This window comes from Barbus barbus (genome assembly GCF_936440315.1).
Source record: "Barbus barbus genome assembly, chromosome: 17".
NCBI classification, from domain to species: Eukaryota; Metazoa; Chordata; class Actinopteri; order Cypriniformes; family Cyprinidae; genus Barbus; species Barbus barbus.
In genome coordinates this window covers 15,176,702-15,200,556 of record NC_136745.1, presented here as the reverse complement: position 1 = coordinate 15,200,556, position 23,855 = coordinate 15,176,702, and the positions used below count along the sequence as shown (strand labels likewise).

The 23,855-nt window shown below is 38.1% G+C and overlaps 1 protein-coding gene across 2 annotated transcripts; it reads left to right on the top strand.

Moving 5' to 3' along the window:
• The first annotated feature begins 1,419 nt into the window (after positions 1–1,419).
• Positions 1,420–22,976, top strand: LOC306883380 (histone-lysine N-methyltransferase, H3 lysine-36 specific-like). 2 transcript variants are annotated; one of them, XM_079438584.1, is made up of 24 exons: positions 1,420–1,826; positions 2,536–3,422; positions 4,990–5,131; positions 5,340–5,512; positions 5,618–7,481; positions 7,582–7,694; positions 8,365–8,575; positions 8,659–8,750; positions 8,853–8,906; positions 9,837–9,885; positions 9,971–10,125; positions 10,298–10,420; positions 12,701–12,824; positions 13,190–13,390; positions 13,484–13,663; positions 13,836–13,992; positions 14,085–14,290; positions 14,737–14,849; positions 15,100–15,369; positions 16,306–16,422; positions 16,517–16,658; positions 16,735–16,841; positions 16,931–17,132; positions 20,274–22,976. In XM_079438584.1, the coding sequence occupies exons 2-24, from the start codon at positions 2,553–2,555 to the stop codon at positions 20,936–20,938; spliced, it is 6,330 nt and encodes a 2,109-aa protein (XP_079294710.1). In that variant the 5' UTR covers positions 1,420–1,826; positions 2,536–2,552; the 3' UTR covers positions 20,939–22,976. The 2 variants fall into 2 exon arrangements, with proteins under 2 accessions (XP_079294710.1, XP_079294709.1); XM_079438583.1 differs by having other exon boundaries at positions 9,968–10,125.
• Positions 22,977–23,855: the final 879 nt, after the last annotated feature.

Below are 23,855 nucleotides of genomic sequence, written 5' to 3'. Positions count from 1 at the left end.
TTGCATGGGCTAAATAGGAAATACAATATTAAAAATATTGTAAGAGAAAACCTGTTAAGACATAGCATTAAAATAACTTTATGAACGTTACCTAATCATGACCTATAAGAACACTACTGCGCATAATTCAATAAAATGTAACTTACAATTTTTACATTATAGAATTTTTAGAATTGTTCAGAACGAAGATTTTTGTAGAAACCGCGGGCAATTCATAGGTCCCCTCATACTGTCTTTGTTCTGTTAAATATGTTTCTATACAAACACTGAACGCGGATAAGCTATAACATGACCAAATTCTTAAAAAGTTGACATTAGAATAGCTTTTATTGCAAATGTATTGCCACTTCTATATTTATTTTTGACGGGTAATCTTAAAATAGGCCGATAAACGAGGTACATTTTATCTCATGACACAATGGATGTTGACGCATGGCTGTGGCAAGCCATTTTAACATTTAATCTAACTAACGTGTTTCTGTAGTGCTTTTTAAAATGAATCCAGTAATGATTAATATCTTATCTAATTGGATTATATTTTATTTAAATATTTTAATTGGATTTTTTTAATGTGAATACTTATCCTTCGGATATTAGCTTTTCTTTTCCTGCTACTATTCCATTGTTACAGAAATGATTTACCCCCCCCTGAATTCTATGGTTCGTATGTCAACTATTCACTAATATGCTTTGCAGTTTCACACCAATTTTGTTAGTATCTATTTTAGGTTTAATGGTTAATTAATAAACTTAATTATTAGAAACTAGTACCTATTTCTTAGGTTTCTATCAAAATTTTAATATTTCTTATCCCACTGTTTACTTGCTTTTTTAGGCCTAATTTATATGAATTGTAAATCTAGTAAGAATAAAATGTTAACAATTGGAGTACAGGCTAAGAACTATAAATATGAGTAGTAACATGAAAGGCACCACAATTAATTACTAGTAAGGAATGCATGTTAAACCCGCTTGCCATAACTGTCTGACATATTACACTTATGCGTGGCATGGCCTAATTTCCAACCACCCACAAAATGCGCAAAGAAACCTTAGAAAATGAAGCATGTCGGAGCATGTGCCTGTTAATCGAGACCAATAAATTGTGCTTTCTGCTCATATGACCTATTGTGGTCGGCTACCTTGCAAAGCACGAGCGGTCTCTCTAAAATGGAGGAAGTTACGCCTTTGTTAGGACAAGGAAACAAATGGCGTGAGGGTTAAAAAGCAAATGCTCACTGTTGTGTAGCTCCATGCACCCAACACGCACCGCGTCGACTGTGACTGTATGCAGGACGCGTTTGGGACAAAGTTAAACTTGCGTTCGCTTGCACGTTGTCCACATGCATTTAGCGCAAGTGAGAGATGTACCTGGGAAATAGTGAATCGGTTTAAGTGGATGTGAATGTATGCTGACTTGGGGGTTGGGTGTGCTGTGCCGATTGGTCGCTCTCACCAGCACACATATACACACACACACACACAGTCAGTCAGGGCTTGTTTTAACACACATACAACCAGGGGCACTCGGCAAGCGGGGCAAACAATCATGTATTTTAATAGAAATCGTGACCGCTGAAAAACGTGCTTTCGATGCATTGACGTGGTGCTTCGAGGGAAGGTGACAGGCGCTCAATTTCATTTTCGTTTATTTATTAATCTCCATTTTTGATGTTGGAGAGAGAAATGAGTGCCGAGGCCGGGCCTACTGGTGCAAATGCTGCTGGGATTTTGCAGATCCGCTTTCACAAATTGACAAAAAGTAACGCTACATGCTCGAATTTGAAGGGCTTTCCGGTGGTTTTGTCGTGACCGAGTCGTAAATGGTAAGAAACCGGCGATTTCTCTCCTGTACCTTTTGTATTTGGTGCGTTTTTCATCTCACCGTCGTGGGTGACTTTACTGCTGTAGGACTGTATGGGAACTGTTGATGCACATGATGATAATGTAACATACTTTACCAGCGTTTTCACACTGAAATCGTGGCAGAGGTCATCTTTAAACAGTCCAGTAGGGGCATATCGAAGTGTCTTTGACAGCGATTCATGTTGAGTTTTTCAAGCTCTCTTATCTTTGTCTTGATGGATTCTTGACAAGACGGCCTACGAGGGTTGCGACTTAAACCCGAGTAGCCACCTTGTTACTAAATCCAGTTTATGATGCAAGCTATGTTTTGGAACATGATAGCTGGTTTCTAGTCGGTTTCTAACTGGTCGACCAGCTTTCATACTCCAAACAACATTATGACCACTTTAAGCTGGCATCATTTTCAGCGGGGATATCTCATGTGCATGCTGGTGTTTTGCAACATTACAGTGTTTTTGCTGTCAAAATGACATGTTAATGTGAAATAATCTTTGCTCCTGCATAATTGTTTTGAGTTAGATTGCAATGTTCAGTTTAATGCACAACACATTGTGTTCTGTGGCCAGTTGCAACAAACCCTTCAGGAGTTAAGAAAAGCCTGAGTTATAATTCTTTAGGTCTTCTTAAAAAAAACATCTTCTAAATGCATTTCCCTGTATTTTGTTGCAGGATGGAGCCATGACAACATGAATCAATCCTACAAAGTGGCTGGCAGGGATGGCTCGGAGTGTCGTGGTGATCCACAGGAGACCAAGGCACTTGATGGCCGCATCAGCTCCTGTGGACACCAGAGCACAAAGCGACAGGGGGACCAGGGGTCTGCCATGCATTTTTTAAACTCTGGCTACAAACTCTCAGCATCGCCGTTCATGTACAATCAGAGAGAATCCACCTCCAACTACAGTCCGCTGAGGAGACTTCAGGATCTGACCACTATGGTTAACCATGCCGACGTGAGTTTGCAGGACAAGGACTTTCACGGACGAAGTAAATTGCTCATGCACAATCCCATCGGTGGAGGAGAGTTCGGAATAGGCCTTTATCACACATCCAATTCGCAAGGCAACACTGACAGGGCTACTATTCAGGATCTGGACAAAAATGGTTTCTCACCAGTAAGCTCTGATAGCTTGGAACATTTTCCATCCATCTCAAATGGATTTTTGCATTTTGAGTCAACCCTGTTTGATAGTGGGGACAGCAAGGATAATGATGAGGAGCAGCATGATAGGGGTAATGTGGTGGCACCGTTTAAAGACACGTCAAAGAAATGCCAGAAACGAAATCTGGCAAATACAAAGGCTCCTAACAGCCACAGGCTGGACCTAAGTACAAACAAACATGGAAGTTGTATTGTTTCTAAAAATACAGTGAAGTCTAACCCTCCTGGTAGTCCCTCACATTTGCCTGTCGAGGTCATGATGGAGGATTTTGACAGTATGGAAGATTATTCAGACAGTGACTGTGATCTGCCCAGCACTGAGAACAGTGCTTCAATATTCAACTCTGGTCTCTCTAAAAGACCAAATTCACCTATTGACTCCCATTCGAATCCTGTAAGATGTTTTATGTTCATCAGATTTATTATTTTGTTGTCTTGATAGTGTTTTTTCCCTAACAGGTGTACAAGTTATAATGTTAAAGAGTTTCCACCTAAGAACGCAGGAAGGGGAAAAATCCATTATTTTTTATATATGGTGTATATGTACATTCATGCATACTGCATATATAGATAGATAGATAGATAGATAGATAGATATAGATTCATGCACACACACACACACAGTGGGGTTCAACACCACGTTGAAAATCCGTAATTTAAACCTTGAAATAAACATTATTAAATTCAAAAGAAATGTTATGACTTTTTTAAGATTCTGAACAATTTTTAATTCACTAATCTGGAAGCCAAATTTGTGACATTGATCATGTGAACTCACATTTTTTTGTTTCCACTGAAGCACAAGGTGCTCTTTGGGACATTTCAAATCATTCATGGATAACATGATGATCAGGTTTTGCTCAAATATGTGGAGCAGCTCAAGTGCTTCTCTGATTAAAGCAAAATTAAAGTTGTTTTGGATTGGAAAAAATGGTCTGCTATCAGAAAAATACTATAAATATAAGCATTTTTATTAGCACTCTCAGATTTTTTAACCCCACTGTATGTATTACTAAATTAAATATTTAAGCATGCATTTATTTTGCATACTCTTTACACAAAAATTAAGAAATATGTGAAAACCAAATGTGTAGTAAAACAAAGGTCTTAGTAAAAATTTTTTTTAAAACAAGCAGCCAAGCAGAATCACTTCTGTCAGATGACCACAGTAACTGGCTGATGCAGATAATATCAAAATGAAAGGTTGGTCTGTCACTGTAAAATACTTTTTGTTTAATTTAATGAAAAGTGCAGCCAAAATATGCATTATATTTGGCATATGTGCTAAAAAAGTAGCTCCTCTTAATATGCACTCAACTCATTCATAAATTGATTTGGCAAAAAAAAAAAGTATAAACACTGGCACTATCAAAACGTTGCTTTGCCACAACATTTTCTTAACCAGTATTATAAGTTTTTTGACAATTGCACACAGGGGGAGTGTTTTGGGCAACTTGTTTGAAAACTCATTATTTTTGCAATTCGGTATGGTGGCGTTTGTGGTGTAGAAATTACACACTTCGACTTCAGCAACATATTTACTACTTGTAGGCAGCGGTATGTTTATTTAAAGTTGGTATTGCCCAGTTGTCATAGATGGAAGTCATTTGTATTACCCTCCCTCAAGCTGAACACCTCTTGAACCACACAGTTGCACTGAATCGTTGTGTAGTAGCTTGACTTAATTTTTTCCCAGTGGAGCAGAGGTGTAGGCTAAGTGCTTGTTGGTTCATACTAATTTTGTTAAACTTATCTGACCACGATCTTTGTCACAGTAAGGACAAAGGGCGTACTATAGTGGGTTGCAGTTAGGTTGTCGCCCACAAACAGCTTTTTGAAAGGTGAAAGTATCTGAAATGTTAAAAGAGTAGGCTAAACAACTAACTCAAGCTGTCTTGACTCATGTTATTGATGATTAATGAGTGATGATTAAACTGAAAACTTTTTATTTTAACCCAAAGTCCAACAGCCCAAAGAAGAAGCAGCTCCCAGGTATAAAGTACTCTGTTGAAGATGTCGTGTGGGCCAAATTCAACCGCAGACCCTGGTGGCCCTGTCATGTAACCACTGACCCACAGATTGAAGTCCACACCAAAATGAAAGGTGATCTCTTTTGTTTAAATCACCTTTTGTATGACTATTCGTAGTGGATACTTAATTTCACATGGGTGATGTAACACTTTTGTAATGGGACATGCTATTGACATAATATAGTTAGTTATAATTTTTTTTTAGTTTTATATTTTATAAGGTAAAACCTCTATTAGAACTCTTTGGTGTCATATTATCATATTATAATATTTTCATGCAGATCCCAGTCGTCGGCCATGCCGTCTCTATTTTGTCAGGATGTTTGGGGAGATCGTAGACCAAGCTTGGGTCCCAGCAAAATCCACATTTCCTTTTGAAGGAGGTCATCAGTTTGAAAAACTGCCTGTACTTCGACGAAGAGGAAGACAGAAGGACAAAGATTACAAATACACGGTAAAGCTAACTTGCAACTGTTTTGTTCTTACATTTAGAAAAATTAGTGCTTATGATCAAATGACATTAATGCTTTTGATAGAAATACTTTTGTTCATTCTACAGGTTCCCAAACGTCTAATGCCATCATGGAAAGTTGGTGTCTTGGAGGCAGAGGCAGCATTGACCAAACGGTTAAATAGCGAACCTCCATTGACTTTAATTCAGGATGTGCACATGCCTATTACAGAAGACAAGGCACCAAAAAGTCCTGCTTGCCTGACATCTATTACACAGTCCACATTATCAAGCTCACTTTTGTCCAATGGACTAGATGCATCTATTAAGAACAAAGGAAAACCTGGCACTGGAAGCAAAAAGAAGGCAACTAAGAAGAACAGCTCAACTGTAAAATCTCCTGTGAAACTAACTGAAAACTCTTCATTATCTAAACCATCATCAAACACTTCATCGGATAGCTACAAACCTTCCACAGCCGCCGAATGGCACAAACCAGACCCCCTAGATAGTCTGTATTCAGATATCGACTCTGTCCCGAGGATTCTGTGTCCCAAACGTTCACAGCAATTGCCACAGGAGGAGGTGGTGAAAGAACTGAGCACTAAACATAAGAAAGTACAGCCAAGTAAAAAGATGAAAAAAGCCAACGTGGATAAGCCGGTGAAGAAGAAAGAGGCTGGTTCAAAATGCACAACCAACAGTAAGCTAAAGAAGTCAGCACCCAAAGAAAAAACACTTAGGGCTACGAACTCCAGACAGAAGGAAAGCAGTTCCCCAGGGTCCTCAGATGGGTCTTTTGCCATGCACTCTTTCTATTTCCCTGCCAGCAGTGGCTTAATCTCAAGAGCACTTGCCGCCAGTGAAGAAACCAAGGAGAAAGATTTAAGTCAGGAGCCAAAATCTTGCTCACCATGTGCTGACAATGAACACTCAGATTTTTACAACAAGTGCTCATCCCCCACCGACCATTCTGAGTTGTCAAAACAACAATGGCTGGCAAAAACAGAGGTCAGTGAAGAGCCCAGGGATGCCTCTATCTCTCACACACCGTCAAACCCAACTCTTATTAACTTTAAAAGAATCCGAAATGAGAAAAAGGATGTTCAGAATGGACCTCGACATAAAGGTTCCAAGTCAGAAGTGACTGAATCCTCCCTCAAATCCGTTAAAATAAAAAACGAGAGCATGATCTCAGACACTTCATCTTCATCTTTCCCGTCTCCCTCGATCTCTCCCATGGACGCTTTCCAGGATATAAAGGAGCTTTCTTTCAGGTCTCTTGTCAAAGAGGAATGCAGCTCAGGAGAACCTTCGCTCCGTGCGGATTCGAACTACAAATTCAGCACTTTCCTAATGCTCCTGAAGGATATGCACGACAGCCGGGAGAAGGATGGGAAACCTTTAACTCTTCCTCCCACATCTCCATCCTCTCTCATCAGGGAAGAACCTTCTCTTATACCACCTGGAGAAGAAACAACAAATGAGGTGCTTTGTGAAAAGGACTGGAAGGCGATTGTGGTTCAGAACAGTCGGCAGGGAAAGACATCAACGCCAAACAGCTCAAAACCGAGCAAGGCTAAGCCGAAATCATCGGCGAAAAAGGAGATGCAAAAACACGATGGTGGGAACAATTTAGTTTCTCCACTGAAAAAGCAGAAATCATCAGCAGGTTTGAATGCACTTGAAAAGAGTTTGCCTCTGTTAGGGGAACTTTCCAACTCTCACCGTGATGCTGTTCCTGATGTCTGTGGCAAAGGCACCATCTCCAAGGTTGCTCCTAAAAAGCGATGGCAAACATTTGAGTCTGGCATTGGGAAAAGCACCAAACCAAAGAGTGATCTGGTTGGTTTGAATCAAGAAGTAGTGAAGGAGTCCACAGTGAAGGAGTCCACAGAGCTAAATGGAGTTTTCAAAGACAGTCTTGAAGAAAAGGCTCATTCTGACATCCCTGATAAAAAAGATGCTTCAGGTAACTGAAATATTAGATTAAGTCCCAAAAGTTATGTTTAATGTTAAAAGTTAAAAGTTTTATGCTAAATTCAATGCATTTTTAATTATTCTGTTTTTAGAAAACAAAAGGCTCAGAAAACCAAGCAAGAGGCTGATTGAATGCAGTGAAGAATATGAACACACATTTCCCACAAAGAAAAAAGCAAAGAAAACTCCTGAGTCCTGTAAAACAGTAAGCTGTTTCTACAAATATTTACATTTGTTTCTGTTGATCCAATGGACTTTAAAGGGTTAGTTCACCAAAAAATGAAAATTAGCCTGTTATTTACTCGCCCACAAGCCATCCTAGGTGTATATGACTTTCTTCTTTTAGACGAATCCAATCGTAGTTCTGGCACTTCTAAGCTCTATCATTGCAGTCGGCAGTTGTTTCTGTTCCACAGTCCAAAACACATCAAATGAAGCGTGCAAATCCATAATTAAACGTGCCTCATATGGCTCCAGTGCGTGAATAAAGGCCTCCTGTAGTGAATCCATGCGGTTTTGTAAGAAAAATATCCACATTTTAAATGTTTCTCTCTTACTTTATCTAACTGTCGTGCGCAGAAGTCGTTCTGGCGGATGACGTAGGACATTGGCGTTGCGTGATTGGTGACGAATGCGGAGAGAGAACAAAAGAAAATACCGGTTATGAATTAGAAGTACAAACTGAGCATTTGCAAAGAAAAATGTCGGAGAATTTTGATATAAGAATTTGAGAGCATAGGCTATAATTGATGGGTGCAATTTTCCATACAAAAAGGTACTAAAATGATGTCAATTCAGTTTTGAGTGAATTATTCGTAACGTGCACACACTGTATTTCTGAATGTGAATAATGCTATTTCATACCTTTCCTGAAGGGATCTTTGATCGCCAACACTAATGCTGAGCAGCCGGCACCTGAGCAGATCGCGCCTGAGGTTTTAAGCTCTTTACCTGAAAAACCCTCTGAGCAGGCCACACTAGAGGAGCAGAAAGAACCAGCAGATGGTCTTGTATCACCTTCAACACCATTATCGCCATCCTGTGGTGCCCCGTTGCTAAACAGAGAGTCATGTGAGAAGAAATCTGGTAAGAATGTATAGTTTAAGGCACTTTATTTTACTTGTAAATGTCAGCTGTAGGTATGAACACATTTTATATTGCTGTTGCAGCATCCACAGATAGAAAGAGACCACGTAAGACTGTGCATAAAATTCTAGACTGCACTGTTGAGGGGGATTCTGTACAGATCCCAAAGAAAGAGGTTAGTGGTCTGTATGATTTCTAAAAAAATTATTAAATGTTTTGGGGTCTTCTGTATTTGCTTTTATATATATTTCTTTTCCTTTTACCTCTGTTAAATCAGGAGAGTAAACAACAAGATAACAGCCCAGATGTATCAGATCTCAAAGATTTGCAGGTAATGTTATGGGGTATTTGTTTTTTAGTAATGTATATAGTCATTTTAATAAATTGGTAACACCAGTTATAAGTATTCAGTAACTTTAAAATAATTAGCAAACTAGTTTAAACTAGTTCAATTATTTTATAATTAATTCAGTTTATAATCTGCAGTCTGCATATTTTTAATACACTAGTAGGTTATGTACAAATAGTGAGTTCTTCATTCATTCTCATGTTTTATTATGTGTTTTAGCATCCTTTGTTACCAACTTTTTAACCATACCTAACTCATGAACAGTATTTAACTCCATAGTAAAGGAGTTGTTAATGGTTTATTAGAAGTAAAATTAGTTCTCAGAAAATACAAAAATAATAACCTACCTTTATTAGACATTAATTGCATTAATAGTGAGCGTTCCTAAAATGTTTATAAATACATTAAGCATAAATGTCTATCAGTTCTCTTTGCACATAAGAATTACTTTAGATTTCTTAAAGCTTACATTTCTGTAATCTTTGACGCTCTAGCTAGCGGTTAATAAACAGAACTGCATGCGTGTTGCGGAAGAACATTGTAGCTGGAGCTACTCTCTCTGTTCATGTGTATGACAAATCACGCAGGCACCGGGCTTCTCCGCAGCGGTACCTACCCGAACCAGTCTAAATAGTCAGAATATAAACACTTATTATATGTGTACCGTAGTGAGTCAGGACAAGCCAAAAACACGGTTTGGAAAATGGATTCATGGTGTACTCAGTTATTATATAAATGTTGTACATTTTGAACACAAAAAAGATACGGACTGCAGCGTTAACTATTAATAACTTTATGAACTTTTGTAACTATTTGTACATTTTACATAGACTACGATTTAGAAACAACTACAAACTTTAGACAATTTGGCCAGCAACACTACTGAGATATATAAATATTTATTTTTAACAGAAACCGGAAGAGCCTGGATCTAAACCATCAAGCCCGTGTGCTGCATCAGGTTTGTTTTCTCTTTTTTTTTTTTTTTTTTTTTCTTTCATTTTCCAAAAATTTACAATTATATTTATTTCTGTCATCCTTAGCAGCAACGCAAAGTGAAGATGAAATAAGAACATCGTCCCCAGTCCAGCAGGACACACCCAGTGTCTGCCAGATCCAGCTTGAAGAAGATCAGTGCAGCCCATCAAAGCCTCAGGCAAAGGAGTCACACACAAATGGCGAGGACTCCCTGATTTCTGAGGTTATTATTATTAGCTGCGCATTTTTCATCAGTCTAAAATTAATATGAAGTCCTTACTTAAACTCGTGATTCAAACATCATGATCTAGCTTCTTCCTAGATTTGATTCATCACAGTGAGATTTATCTCTATTTATAGAGTTATATAACTGTTTTTTTGTGTTTCATTTTCAGGTTTTTGGTGCAGGACTGAATGATAGCAGAGATTCTTTATCAGGTGACTTATCAGGACTCTCAACCAATAGAAAATCAGGGGAGAAAGGTGGAGGTGCGTCATTGAAGGAGAATGTTTGCCAGGTAAAAATCTTTATAGAGATATATTCACACAATGTAATTTCACCTTCATGTATATGTTTGCTCTATGAGCTTTATTTTAGTGATGCACCGAATATTCGGCAGTGTGGAAGCATTTAAAACTCTCCGAGAATGTTACAGCGATGGACTGTTTAGTAATGTATTGCATGTCTTCGATGAGATAAGGAAGGGGTGTTGTTGCTGGTTACTGTTTGATGATTGAAATCACGAAATGCCCTTAAAAGGGTCATATAGTGCGATTTCAGGTTTTCCTTTCTCTTTGGAGTGTTACAAGCTGTTTGTGCATAGATAAGATCCCTGAAGATGCAAAGACTAAAGTCTCAAACACAAAGAGATATTCTTTATAAAAGTTAAGACTCGTCCACGCCCTCCTAAAACGGCTTATTCAAACACGCCCCCACATGTCTACGTCACAATGTGGAAATATTTGGTGATGCCGCCCAAATGTTCACGCAAAGAAAGGCGGCGTGGTTTCAGTAACCGCAGTAGTGTTGATGCAGCCATGTCAGGGAGACGCTGTGTGTTTCTATGCCAAAGCAAAAGCACTTTATTTGGCCTTCTGAACGTAGATGCAATTAGGAATCATTAAAATTACTTACAACAGAACAGCACAACCCAGACGTTATCACAACGCATTTTCTGGACGACAGTTTCTTGAGCCTAGGAGAGGAGGTAATTCTGACTTTGCTATGACAATCTGGCTCTTCTGAATCAGCGACTGTAAATATGTTTTGTTATTAGTTTAAGTATTTGATATTGACTGTTCAAATGCGGAGTTGCGCATCGTGTGTGAGTGTGTGTGTGTGTGTGAGAGAGAGAGAGAGAGACAGGGTCACATCACAGTGGAGTCAGCTGTCTTAATCATGGCGTGTGTGCAAACACATACGAGCATCATCTGTGTCTGTCACGCGACTCTGTTCCCCTTTCGGGCTTGAACTGATGGTAAAACTAAGGACATTATTAACTGTCTTTACTTAGATTTTGATTTTATTCGCGATTATGAAAAGGAGCATTTATTACATTTCCGACAAGTGCTTTTGGTGTTCGGCCAATCACAATGCACTGGCCCAGTTGACCAATCAGAGCAGACTGCGCTTGTCGGAAGGAGGGACTTTGTAGAAAACGATGAGTTTGAGAGAGGCGGGACATAGAGGACCTACAATAATGTAAAGTATTTGAAAAATTTCAACATGTTACACCAAATACATACAATAATGATCTTTAAAAAAGCATCATATGACCCCTTCAAACAATTGAATGAATGAATGAATGATGCATTTATATAGCACATTTATTGTGTATTGCCGTACACCCAAAGCGCTTTACAATCATGTGGGGGTCTCTCCTCAACCACCACCAGTGTGCAGCATCCACTTGGAGGTCTTCCTGTGGGTTTCCGCCAAAATAAAAGCTGAGAAAAAGCAAGAACTGTATCAACATTCATAAATGTTAGTGTTGTAATTTTACTATTGTTCTGTAAAATAAAATAAAAAAGTAAGATAAAAGTAATAACGATAATAATGATTACAACTGTTCTATTTACATTTATTATAACTTTCACGCAGAGTGTTCAAACAGGGATCTGTAATATTTTCTGTTGTAAAAGAAGTCTGAATTTATTTGTAGAGTAAAAATACATGCCTGATTCAAGAAGGGGGCTCTCAAAAATGGCCAAAAAATATTATTTTACTAATTTATTAATTTTAAGTTAAATTGTGCTGCTTTGGTATAATGTCTGCTAGAATGTTAAAAAAATATAAATTTTGTTCGGTTTCGGCTTCAGCCAAGAATTTTCATTTCGATTCATCCCTACTTTATTTGCTTGATTGGTTTTACACTGATACTTTGATTTTTATTGATTTATTTATTTATTGTAAAATTGTTACTTTTATTTAGCACAGATGGATTCAAATGAACTGAAGAGATAGTTGAGACGTATAATGTTTCTAGATTTATAATGTTTTAAATAAATGCTTTCTACCTTTCTGTTCATAAAGGAATCCTTAAATAAACAGTCTGTTGTGAAGACTGGAGTAATGATGCTGACAATTCAGCTTTATCATCACAGAAATAAATTACATTTTAAAATAAATTGAATTAGTAACGACATATTTTTAATAGTAATATTTCAAAATATTACTTTGTCTTGTGAGCTTTAAAAGAGACGCCTTCCAAAAACATTTAAAATCTTACCAACCCCCAACTTTTCTATGGTAGCGTTTGGCATTCAGTGTAAAACTGTTTTTGGGTTATGTCTTGTAGGTATGTGAGAAAACGGGTGAACTGCTCCTCTGTGAGGGGCAGTGCTGTGGTGCCTTCCATCTGCAGTGCATTGGCCTCACTGAGACCCCTAAAGGCCGGTTTATCTGCCAAGAGTGTAAGACGGGTGAGTAACCAGTCCATAACCAATATATCAGCTAAGCTATTTGGCCATTTTGAAACTGTTAGGATTGATTGATATCAGTCCTCCTAGACAATTATCGAAAATATTAGTTTGTGTCCTTTGTGTCAGTTCCGAAAATCTACTGACAGCATTGCCAATGATTAAAATAATTTCCTATTTTTAGAATATTCTAGTTTGAGTAGACGATAACTCATTTCTTTTTAGCAATTTTGTTCTTAAGTATGATTCTAACCATATATACTCTAATTATGATATTGTGATGCACTCAAAAATCCAGATGCAGTCCAAGATATACAAGTGAACACCTTCATTTCTTTGTGTGTCTTTCCTGTTCTTCCTTCCTGTAGGTGTGCACACATGTTTTGTGTGTAAAAAGCCTGACAAGGAGGTCAGGAGGTGTATGATCCCTGTGTGTGGGAAGTTTTATCACATGGAATGCATACTGAAATATTCCCCCACCGTCGCTCTGAACCGCGGCTTCCGCTGCTCCCTCCACGTCTGTCTGGCTTGCTTCATCACCAACCCCGCCAACCCTGGTATCTCCAAAGGTGACTGTCATTCAGATATTGCATTTGCAACGATTATTAAAAATAAAATCTGTTGTTTCTACGTCATTGATCATAACTTTGTCGATCTCATAGGCCGCTTGACCCGCTGCGTCCGCTGCCCTGTGGCCTACCATGCCAATGACTACTGTATGGCTGCAGGCAGTGTCCCATTGGCCAATAACAGCTTCCTGTGCCCCAACCACTTCATTCCACGCAAAGGGTGCAAAAACCATGAACACATCAACGTCAGCTGGTGTTTTGTGTGTTCTGAAGGTATGCAATCCAGTCTTCATAGATCTCGCGGTTAAAATTATTAGTGGTGCTTGCTAAGGCTATTATTTTCCAAGTTGGAAAAGACTCTTTTATAGTGAGTCGAGAGGATGGGGCAAACATTTTACTACAGTTGTTTATTACAAGTACATTTGTTTTCTGTCTCGCCCTATAGGAGGAAGTCTGCTCTGCTGTGAATCTTGCCCTGCTGCCTTTCACCGTGATTGTCTGAACATTGACATGCCCAAGGAAAGCTGGTTCTGTAACGACTGTCGAGCGGGAAAGAAACCCCACTACAAGGACATTCTGTGGGTCAAAGTGGGCCGCTACAGGTTTGTGTTGTTTCACCAGTACCATTTTCCCCTGAAAATTGCAGTGCAATATTGATGATGTTCACTGATGCATTTCTGACCTTTTGTTCCAGGTGGTGGCCCGCTGAAGTGACTCAACCAAAAAACGTTCCTGAGAACATCTACCGCATGCGGCATGAGGTGGGGGAGTTTCCTGTGCACTTCTTTGGCTCCAAAGACTATATGTGGACATATCAGGCTCGCTGTTTTCCCTACATGGAAGGGGATGCCAACAATAAGGAAAAAATGGGAAAGGGTGCAGATGCTGTCTATAAAAAAGGTAATTTTACACTCTAGCAATTATCTAAAATAGTTAATTGACACAATTAGGTTATTAGGTGCCATACATAATATTCACACTTAATATCAAAACATATTTGCTATCTAAATATTAAAATATGTGGAGCAGGATTTTGGACAAATAAATATGATATTATGACACATTGTATTACATAATATATATTGACATTTAGAAGCTGTTTGGACAAATTTGACATGAGCTTTTGTAACATGGTGGAAATCAGATTAATCTGCTGTATCTTATGACCGTTTGAAAACAAATGTTTGTTTTATATATAAAAGTTTAAGGCACTGTAGAAATGTGAGTTATTAATATATGTATGCTGTTATGATACCAGTTATAGCAACTATTGATTAGAGTTTACAATGTGAATTCTTTCAATATTGAGAGCAAATTGGTTTAAAGAATTTTTTTTTTTTTCTCAGCTTTAAATGAAGCTGCCGAAAGATTCAGGGAACTGCAGGCGGAGAAGGAGATGAGACAGCTTCAAGAAGACCAGAAGAATGACAAGAAACCTCCGCCATACAAACACATTAAGGTAATAATGTCAGATGCTTTAACACTTTTATCATTTGAAAGTTAAAGTGAAAAAATCCACATTACTCAAATTCTCCTTTTGTGTTCCATGAAAAAAAAAAAAAAAACTGACTTGTGAAGGTGAGAGTTGTCCTTCAAGAATTCAGTGTTGTGTTGATTTCCCATTCTTAAAATTGGCCTAATGCTGGCTTCTCAGATAGTGACACTGATCTCATGTTATCTCTCATGAACACTGATTGATTTTCACGCAGGTGAACAGACCGATAGGGAAAGTGCAAATCATCACGGCAGATCTGTCTGAGATCCCACGCTGCAACTGCAAAGCCGAAGACGAGAACCCGTGTGGCATTGACTCGGAGTGCATCAACCGCATGCTAATGTACGAGTGTCATCCTCAAGTGTGTCCAGCAGAGGAACACTGTCAGAACCAAAGCTTCACCAAACGCCAGTACACTGAGGTGGAGATCTTCAGGACGCTGTCGCGTGGTTGGGGTTTACGCAGTGTGTCTGACATCAAGAAGGTGGGCTGTATTCACTTGCTGATTTATTTGAGCGATATCACACACACACAGAGCTGGGTAGATGACTTACAAATTGTAGTCCGTTACTGATTCCAAAGTACATGACAAAAATTGTAGTTAGTATTACGTAATCCATTACATTACACATTTTAGGTAATATAATCAGACTACTTTTAGATACTTTTGACCTATCTCGTTTTTCACATTGATTTAAATAGAAAATTAAATCAAAATTAAACACTTACTGAAAAATATTTTATTTGTTTACCTGCATGTCATGTGACCATAACCAACATCAGAGAACCATGAACATGCAAATGTAATAACTTCAGTATTAAAATATTTAAATAAACTTTAAATAAAAATATATTTGGGGAAAGAGGATCAGATGACAAGAAAGTTGGTGAATTTGTGCATTTTAATGTGTTTGATTGACACATGCCTTCAAAAGTAATACATGGTTAAATAACCGACTGAGCGATAATTCAAATAAAAATTAGTTCATATCAGTAGTTGATGCCATGTTGAAACACTTCTTAAACCTGAAATAATTTTTGTTGTTAAATGCTGTATAGCCACCTGACTAATGACTGATCTCTGTGTGAATGTCCATAAAACTGGAAGACTTACAGAGTGTATATAAGCAGTAGGTTATTATAGAAAGGAAACTCTAAAAGATAAAAAAGTGGAATTCACAAGAATCAATAAATTCTGAATAAATGATTTCTGTTGTGTAAATATGTAATCATGTAATCCCTAAGAAAGTAACTGTAGTCTGATTTTAAAATGTAATTGAATACAATTACAAGTATTTAATTTTAGGAGTTTGATAACGTAATCCAGATCACATGAGTTACTACCCAGCTCTGAACACACATATTAAGATTTACTATGTCTCACTTCCTCATTTAATTACATTACATTAATCCACCATAGGGAGCTTTTGTGAATGAGTATGTTGGAGAGGTCATTGACGAAGAAGAGTGTCGAGCCAGGATCAAACATGCACAGGAGAACAACATCTGCAACTTCTACATGCTCACACTGGATAAAGTCAGTCACCTGAGGCAATTCTCAATCCAGATTATCCTGATAACATGTTCTGCTCTTACCTTGACACTGGGCTCTGTTTTCTGTGTATGCGCAGGATCGGATCATAGATGCCGGGCCGAAGGGAAACCAATCACGTTTTATGAACCACAGCTGCCAGCCAAACTGTGAGACGCAGAAGTGGACGGTGAATGGAGACACCAGAGTCGGGCTGTTTGCACTGGAGGACATTCCTACAGGTGAGTTTGAATCTAGATAATATGGTAATAGAAAGGGGGAGAATGTTTGTTGATTAGGTTTGTTGGTTGTTCTCAGGTGTTGAACTCACTTTTAACTATAACTTGGAGTGTCTTGGTAATGGGAAGACGGAGTGTAAATGTGGAGCGCCCAACTGCAGCGGATTCCTTGGTGTCAGACCAAAGGTATGGCATGCTGGGTGTATTATAGGGTTGTTTTAAAGGTATATTCAGGGTTAAAGTTGATGTTCTCCATGTAACAACTTTCTCTTCAGAATCAACCCTCATCTGATGACAAGGTGCGGAAACTGAAAAAGAAGGTTGCGGTGAAGCGCAAGAGCCAGTTGGAGGTCACCAAGGAGCGAGAGGATGAATGTTTCTTCTGTGGTGATGGCGGGCAGATAGTGTCTTGTAAGAAGCCTGGCTGCCCCAAGGTCTATCATGCCGACTGTCTGAATCTGTCCAGGAGACCTGCAGGTGAGTGACTCATTTTCAAAGAGCAAGAGTCACTTTTAACTATTTTCTTTGTATGTTTCATTGTCAAGGTATTTTGCCTTGTTCTGACGTTTATGATGTGTTTCTTTCATGGTGAGCTCTATTTTTCTTTTGTTTTTATGTATTTTGTATTAAAACAGGAAGTTGGGGTGTCCCCTAAAAAACACCAACAAAAACGATGAAAGCCATTAGTTTACACTGATGTTTAAAGGGGACCTTTTATGCTCCTTTTTACAAGATGTAAAATAAGTCTGTGATATCCCCAAAGTGTGTATGGGAAGTTTTAGCTCAAAATACCCCACAGATCATTTTTTATAGCTTGTTAAAATTGCCACTTTTAGGGTGTGAGCCAAAACGCTCTGTATTTGAGTATGTTGCTTTAATGCAAATGAGCTGGTGCTCCCGGAGAAGAGGGCGCTCCGGCAATAGCAGTGCTAGCTTTTGCAAATAAACATTCCACAATTAGTACAAGCCTGTTATCTTTACAGAAAACATACTCGGTTTCAAAGTCAGTCATCTGATTATACTGTGCATAATAAAATTGCGTTTGTGAATTACACAGCCAGGGAGCACGGCGGGATAAAAATAACAACATAACGTTAGCTGGTCTCATGGTGCATGGCATGCTATCACAAACTTTATAAGTGAGCTCAACAAACTCAAGCGATCGACTCACATTGCTTTCATATGCAACTTTTAACTACCACATTCCTATTCACGATCATTCATGAAGACAGCACCAGTGAAAACAGACAGAGACAATGGTAGCTTTAGCATCATTAGCCTTACAGAGTGCCAAGAAGCTCTTTCAGAAGGGCAATTTGGAAAACAAACGCGTGATACTTACTTTGTCTGGAGCTGAAATTCGCGCACGAAGCGTTGTTACTGATCCCTACACGTAATGGGGACTTTACCGATTTTTTTCCAGGACATTTCCTTAGACGATGGAGGGAGTCTATGGAGACTCCTATGTTCGTTAGTGCATCCCAAAACACAACACTTGAAATGCCTCTTTGGCTGACATTGTATATCTCCAGCAGCTACAGCATGTAATTGGTAATGGCGGAGGCGGACCACAGCTTCTCACTCTATAGGGAAGCGTCACACATGGGGCGGGACTTTTCCCCCTCTGTGATGTGAACAGAGGGAGAATCTGAAACTGCTCGTTCTGACTGTTTATGATTTATTTTAGATTATAAAAAAAATGAGTGGGTGGATTTTTACCATTATAGGCTGGTTGTTTTCACACACTGCGGCCACACAACTGTTCAAACACCTTTATAAAAGTGATTTTTGCATAATAGGTCCCCTTTTAAAAGTTTAGGAGAAATTTTTAATGTTGAAAGAATTGTGTTTAGGAATGTTAAAGAAATCTCTTATGCTTAGCAAGGTTGCAATTATTTGACCAAAATATAGTAAAAAGTAATATAACGGTAATATTGTGACAGATTGTAAATAATAACATTTATGAAAATAGAAAGTTCAAAAGAACAAAATTTATTTGAAAATGAATTTTTTTGTAACATTGTAAAATTTTTTATTATTGTTATTATAATTATTATTTATAACCCTCAAACTGTCAAAACAATGATTTGCTGCTATTACTAGTTTGAGACAGAATTGTTGGCACCCTTGGTAAATATGATTAACGAAGGCTGTGGAAATTAATCTGCATTGTTAATCCTTTTGATCTTTTATTTTAAAAATTCACAAATCTAACCTTTCATTGGAGAATAAGAATTTGAAATGGGGGGGGGGGGGGGGGGGGGTGGTATCATTATGAAATAAATGTTTATCTCTAATACACATTGGACGCAATTAATGGTACCCTTTTATTCAATACCTCCATTTGCCAAAATAGTATAGGAGTTTTCTCCTATAATGCCTGATGGGGTTAGAGAACACCTGACAAGAGATAAGAGACTATTCCTTCATCCAGAATCTCTCCAGATCCTTAAAGTGAAAGTGAAGGGACATATGGCCAAGTGTGGTGACCCATACTCTGAATTCGTGCTCTACATTTAACCCATTCAAAGTGAACACACACCCAGAGCAGTGGGCAGCTGTGGTGTCCAGGGAGCGGTTGGGGGTTTGGTGCCTTGCTCAAGGGCACCTCAGTCGTGGTATTGAGGGTGGAGAGAGCGCTGGACATTCACTCCCCCCACCTACAATTCCTGCTGGCCCGAGACTCTCTAACCATTAGGCCATGACTTCCCAGCTGTTGGTGGTGCTTCTCTTTAGTTCACCTCACTCATTTTCTACAGGGTGCAGGTCAGGGACCTGAAATGGCCATAGCAGAAGCTTGGTTTTGTGCCCAGTGACCCATTTTTGTGTTGTTTGTAAGGTTTGTTTTTGGATTATTGTCCGGTTGGAAGATCCAAACATGGCCAATTATATCTATATCTATATCTATATTGTATATATATATGACCTTGGACCACAAAACCAATCTTGGTCAATTTTATTTTATGCCAAACATTTTTATTAAGTAAAGCTAGTGTTCCATGAAGATATTTTGTACATTTCCTACCATAAATATATAAAAACTTAATTTTTGATTAGTAATATGCATTGCTATGAACTTCCTTTGGACAACTTAAAGGCGATTTTCGATTTTTACACCCTCAGATTCCAGATTTTCAAATAGTTGTATCTCGTATCATAACAAACCATACATCAATGGAAGGCTTATTTATTCAGCTTTCAATCTCGGTTTAAAAAAAATTGACCCTTATGACTGGTTTTGTGGTCCAGGAACATATATTTGGTTTTTCTTTCTGGTTAAAACTATGGCCATCAATAGAGGGAAATAATCACAATTACTCTCCTGATTTCTTACCAGTCTATAGAAAGCATGGTAATATAAAACTTGAAATGTTTAAATAAATGGATTTGTTTTAACCTAACATATTAAAAACAACAACAAAAAAAACAGTAAAACATTCACTTTACTTTTACAAATTGTGGTTTGCTTCAAAATTCTTTTCAGCATTTTAAAGGAATTTTCTTGCTTTAGTAACGTTAAATAATTGAAAAACTCTTCTACTATTGGCTATTCGGTCAGCTCAGGATTTTATTCAAGCTAAATCATGACTGAATCTACCTTTTATATGCATTTTTCAGGCCGCTGGGAGTGTCCTTGGCATCAGTGTAATTTGTGTAGTAGTGAGTCGGCGTCCTACTGCGAGATGTGCCCCAACTCCTACTGCAAACAGCACCGTGAGGGAATGCTGTTCATATCCAAACTGGACGGCAAGCTGTCTTGCAGCGATCATGACCCCTGCGGCCCCGATCCCCTGGAACCGGGTGAAATTCGAGAGTACGTGCCCGGTACACCTATCCTACCCCCTCCGCCCAATATTTCAGTGTCGGGCAGGATACCACTGCCTGCCCTACCACCTGCTGCTCCGCTCTTCATTCCCGCCCCCAACAGACCCGCGTTCCAAGCCCAAAGAGACCCATATGCAGACGAGGTAGTGGACAACGTGGTTTTGCCATCCTCTTCTCCTTCTAAAGACATCAAGGAGGAAGATATGAGCGATGAAGGCGAGGTGATGGAAGGGGTGATCGGAGATGAAGGGGAAGATGAAGGCCTTGAAGTTGTGGATGATGATGAAGAAATGGACTACGGAGGGATGGAATTCGAAGATGAGGAGGAAGAAAAGGAAGAGGAGGACTGGGGAGATGAATATGTGAATGATGACTTCGAAGATACTGAGGACTTGGGGGAAGTGGAGGGGGATGACCAGGAATCATCATGGGATGAGTTTGTCGAAGGAGAAAAGTGATCTCTCCTGTATTTTGGCTAGACATCTATCTCTTGCACACAAACTCTCTCACAGCAGGTGACCTGTAGGAAAGTCAACTGCCATTTTTCCGGTCGGTGCCCAGCTGAACTTTTGAGAATGATGGAGATGTGCAACATTCTTAAGTTGATGTTGGTATCAGCTTGCCTTCTCAACCCAAGTCCTCTTGGAAAAGTCCATAAAGAGGGTTGGACCTGGTGCTGTGGGACTGTGATGTTTTTTTTTTTCAGTCCTTTTGTTGGAATATAATTAGTGTCTGGTGCTTTTTTTTTACATTTTCCTCCTTGACTTGTTTACATTCTCTGATCTACATAGAAAGATGACCTCACAGAGGATTGAAATGGGGCACCACAAACCATACAGTTGTGTCTTAACGAAATCTGCATAGATTTTGATTACGCTTCATTGACAAAGAAAAGAGAACATAAAGCAGCAGATAACTAATGTTTAGTCCATTCACCAGGTCATTACAATGACATAGCTACATCATTAGGCCAAAAATGGCTCCACGGGTCACGGTACTTGAAATGATTTCTTCAGGTCTGTCAGTTAGTATCACAGAGTGGCTACATGAGAATGAATAATAGGCATCCTAGTACATTTTTTAGCTGATTTGTGAAAAGAAAAAAAAAGAGTACTACTGTCAAAAAGGACAAGGAAGTATGACATTCCCAGCATCATCCTGCTTCATTTCAATCATGCACTTCTTTTGTTGCATTTGTGTTTGTCATTTTACTTCAGACAATGTGTCAAGACTAAAGAAACTTAGTAGTTTAAGTTTTTGTAAAGTCTAGAGGAGTGATTGTATCACCTTTCATTCTCAATTCTTGTGGCTTTTGAGTCTTGAAAGCTTTTAGGAAAGATGAGTTTGTACTTCTTAGATAAGATAGATGTTACATAATGCCTATTTGTACTTTCCCTAGTTACTTAAATTCAACCACCATCTCAAAATACTGTTCAAAAATCTCCAGATGCCTCATTGCAGTAACCATTCACAATGCCAGAGAATCCCCCCACAACACGTTGTGTTACAAATCTGCGGGTTAAGTTTTCCTGCTATCGGCTATGTGTCTATTAGCAGGTTAACATCAAAAGGTGCCTCTGAATGTTTTGCACTCTTTCAGAGTTCAGGAGAAATTCAAAGCGTCTTTTATATTCGTGATTCCAAGCTGTTCATTCAACACACTGTGTTGATCTGCCTGATGAAACTTGTTATGGCAGTTCATTGTGGCTGCTTTGTCATCCTCTGTTAATACTCAAGAAATCATATTTGCATTTAATATTTAAGGGATGCAGACAACCCCTTAAAAATGCATATTTAGACATAAATGTGGTCTTGCCAGAAATTATTTTTATTTTCATTACAAATATCATCATACTGGAGCCCATTTTTGTTTCCAGTAGTCATATTTTGGTTTAATTTTGCAACATTATGATTTATGAAAATTTCCCTCACCCATCACTTGATTCTCAAAAATTATGAAAGCACCTTTTGTTTGAAACATCATTGTGCACCAGGTACAATTCCTGATTGAAAAACTGCCTCATGTAATGAAGTAATGTTCATATTCACAGAACCTTTTTGGAACGTGTTTCCATCACTGATATTGTACAATATGTTTTCAATGCCTTTAGGCCTTACACTCATTATTTCTGGTTCTGTAACTTTGCAACCTAATAATGCAGATGCTTTTTTAAAGAGCTTTTTTTCTTTAGCATCATCATCATCATCATCAACCTTTGTACTTTGCTTAGCTCTGTGTTTCTTCATACTTTTTGTCTCTTTGTATTTATGGTCCTTGTATAATCTTTTTCACTCGTTTTTGTGTTGCTTGTATGTTTGTTATATCTGCTGCTGTGTTTCAGCACTATGGGCCCTTGACACCATGAACAGGACGAAATTCAGATGAGAGTTTCCTGAGGACATTTGGGCAAAAAGTTTGCTGCCATGTTAGAGACCCATGATTTTGTACTGTACCTTGTGCATAATAAATATTATAAGTAAAATTTTATAATAGACAGCACTTTGTACTGTTTTTTTATCAACTGTCCTTATGAGGTATATGTGGATCAAATTAGATCTAGTTAACAAAGGCTGAAATTTAAAATTTAAAATGCACAACATTAATTGCTGACAATGTTTTGATAGAAAAATTACAAAATCAATAGAGCATTACTTATGCTATCTTTAGACATTTTCCTAGTTTTTAACCTTACTGTTTTTAAAAACCAGCATACATTTCCATACCATAAATAAAACTAGTTGTAAAAAGCTGTTATACGTTACAATATTTTGCCATGGATCCTGAGGAAAAACCTCTATACAGGTCATCCCATATGTGCCCCTGGACCACAAAACTAGTCTTAAGTAGCGCAGGTATATTTGTAGCAATATCCAAAAATACATTGTATGGGTCAAAATGATAAAAAAAAAATTATGCCACAAAATCATTAGGATATTAAGTAAAGATCATGTTCCATGAGGATATTTTGTGAATTTCCTATCGTAAATATATCAAAACTTAAATTTTGTAATATGCATTGAAAAGGACTTCATTTGGAAACTTTATAGGCGATTTTCTCAATATTTAGATTATTTTTGCACCCTCAGGTTCTATATTTTCAAATAGTTGTATCTCGGCCAAATAGTTTCCTATCCTAACAAACCATACGTCAATGAAAAGCTTATTTATTCAGATTATGTAAAAATCTCAATTTAAAAAAATTGACCGTTAAGACTGCTTTTGTGCTCCAGACCCACATGAAAAAAAATACTATAGTAAAGTACTTGAATTAATTTGTTGTGGTAATTGTATAGTTGCTGTGGTAAAAACAAATATAGTAATATTAACAAATTACTTCACCCAATGCTGTACTAAGTTTTCTACAACTATAGTAT

What these genes read in the sequence shown, in the direction of transcription:
- LOC306883380 (XM_079438583.1), top strand. Translation starts at nt 2,553, where the DNA reads ATGAATCAATCCTACAAAGTGGCTGGCAGGGATGGCTCGGAGTGTCGT. An exon ending in AGGACTCCCTGATTTCTGAG is followed by an intron (nt 10,126 to 10,297) that starts GTTATTATTATT and finishes TTTCATTTTCAG; the next exon opens with GTTTTTGGTGCAGGACTGAA. An exon ending in AGATGCTGTCTATAAAAAAG is followed by an intron (nt 14,291 to 14,736) that starts GTAATTTTACAC and finishes TTTTTTTCTCAG; the next exon opens with CTTTAAATGAAGCTGCCGAA.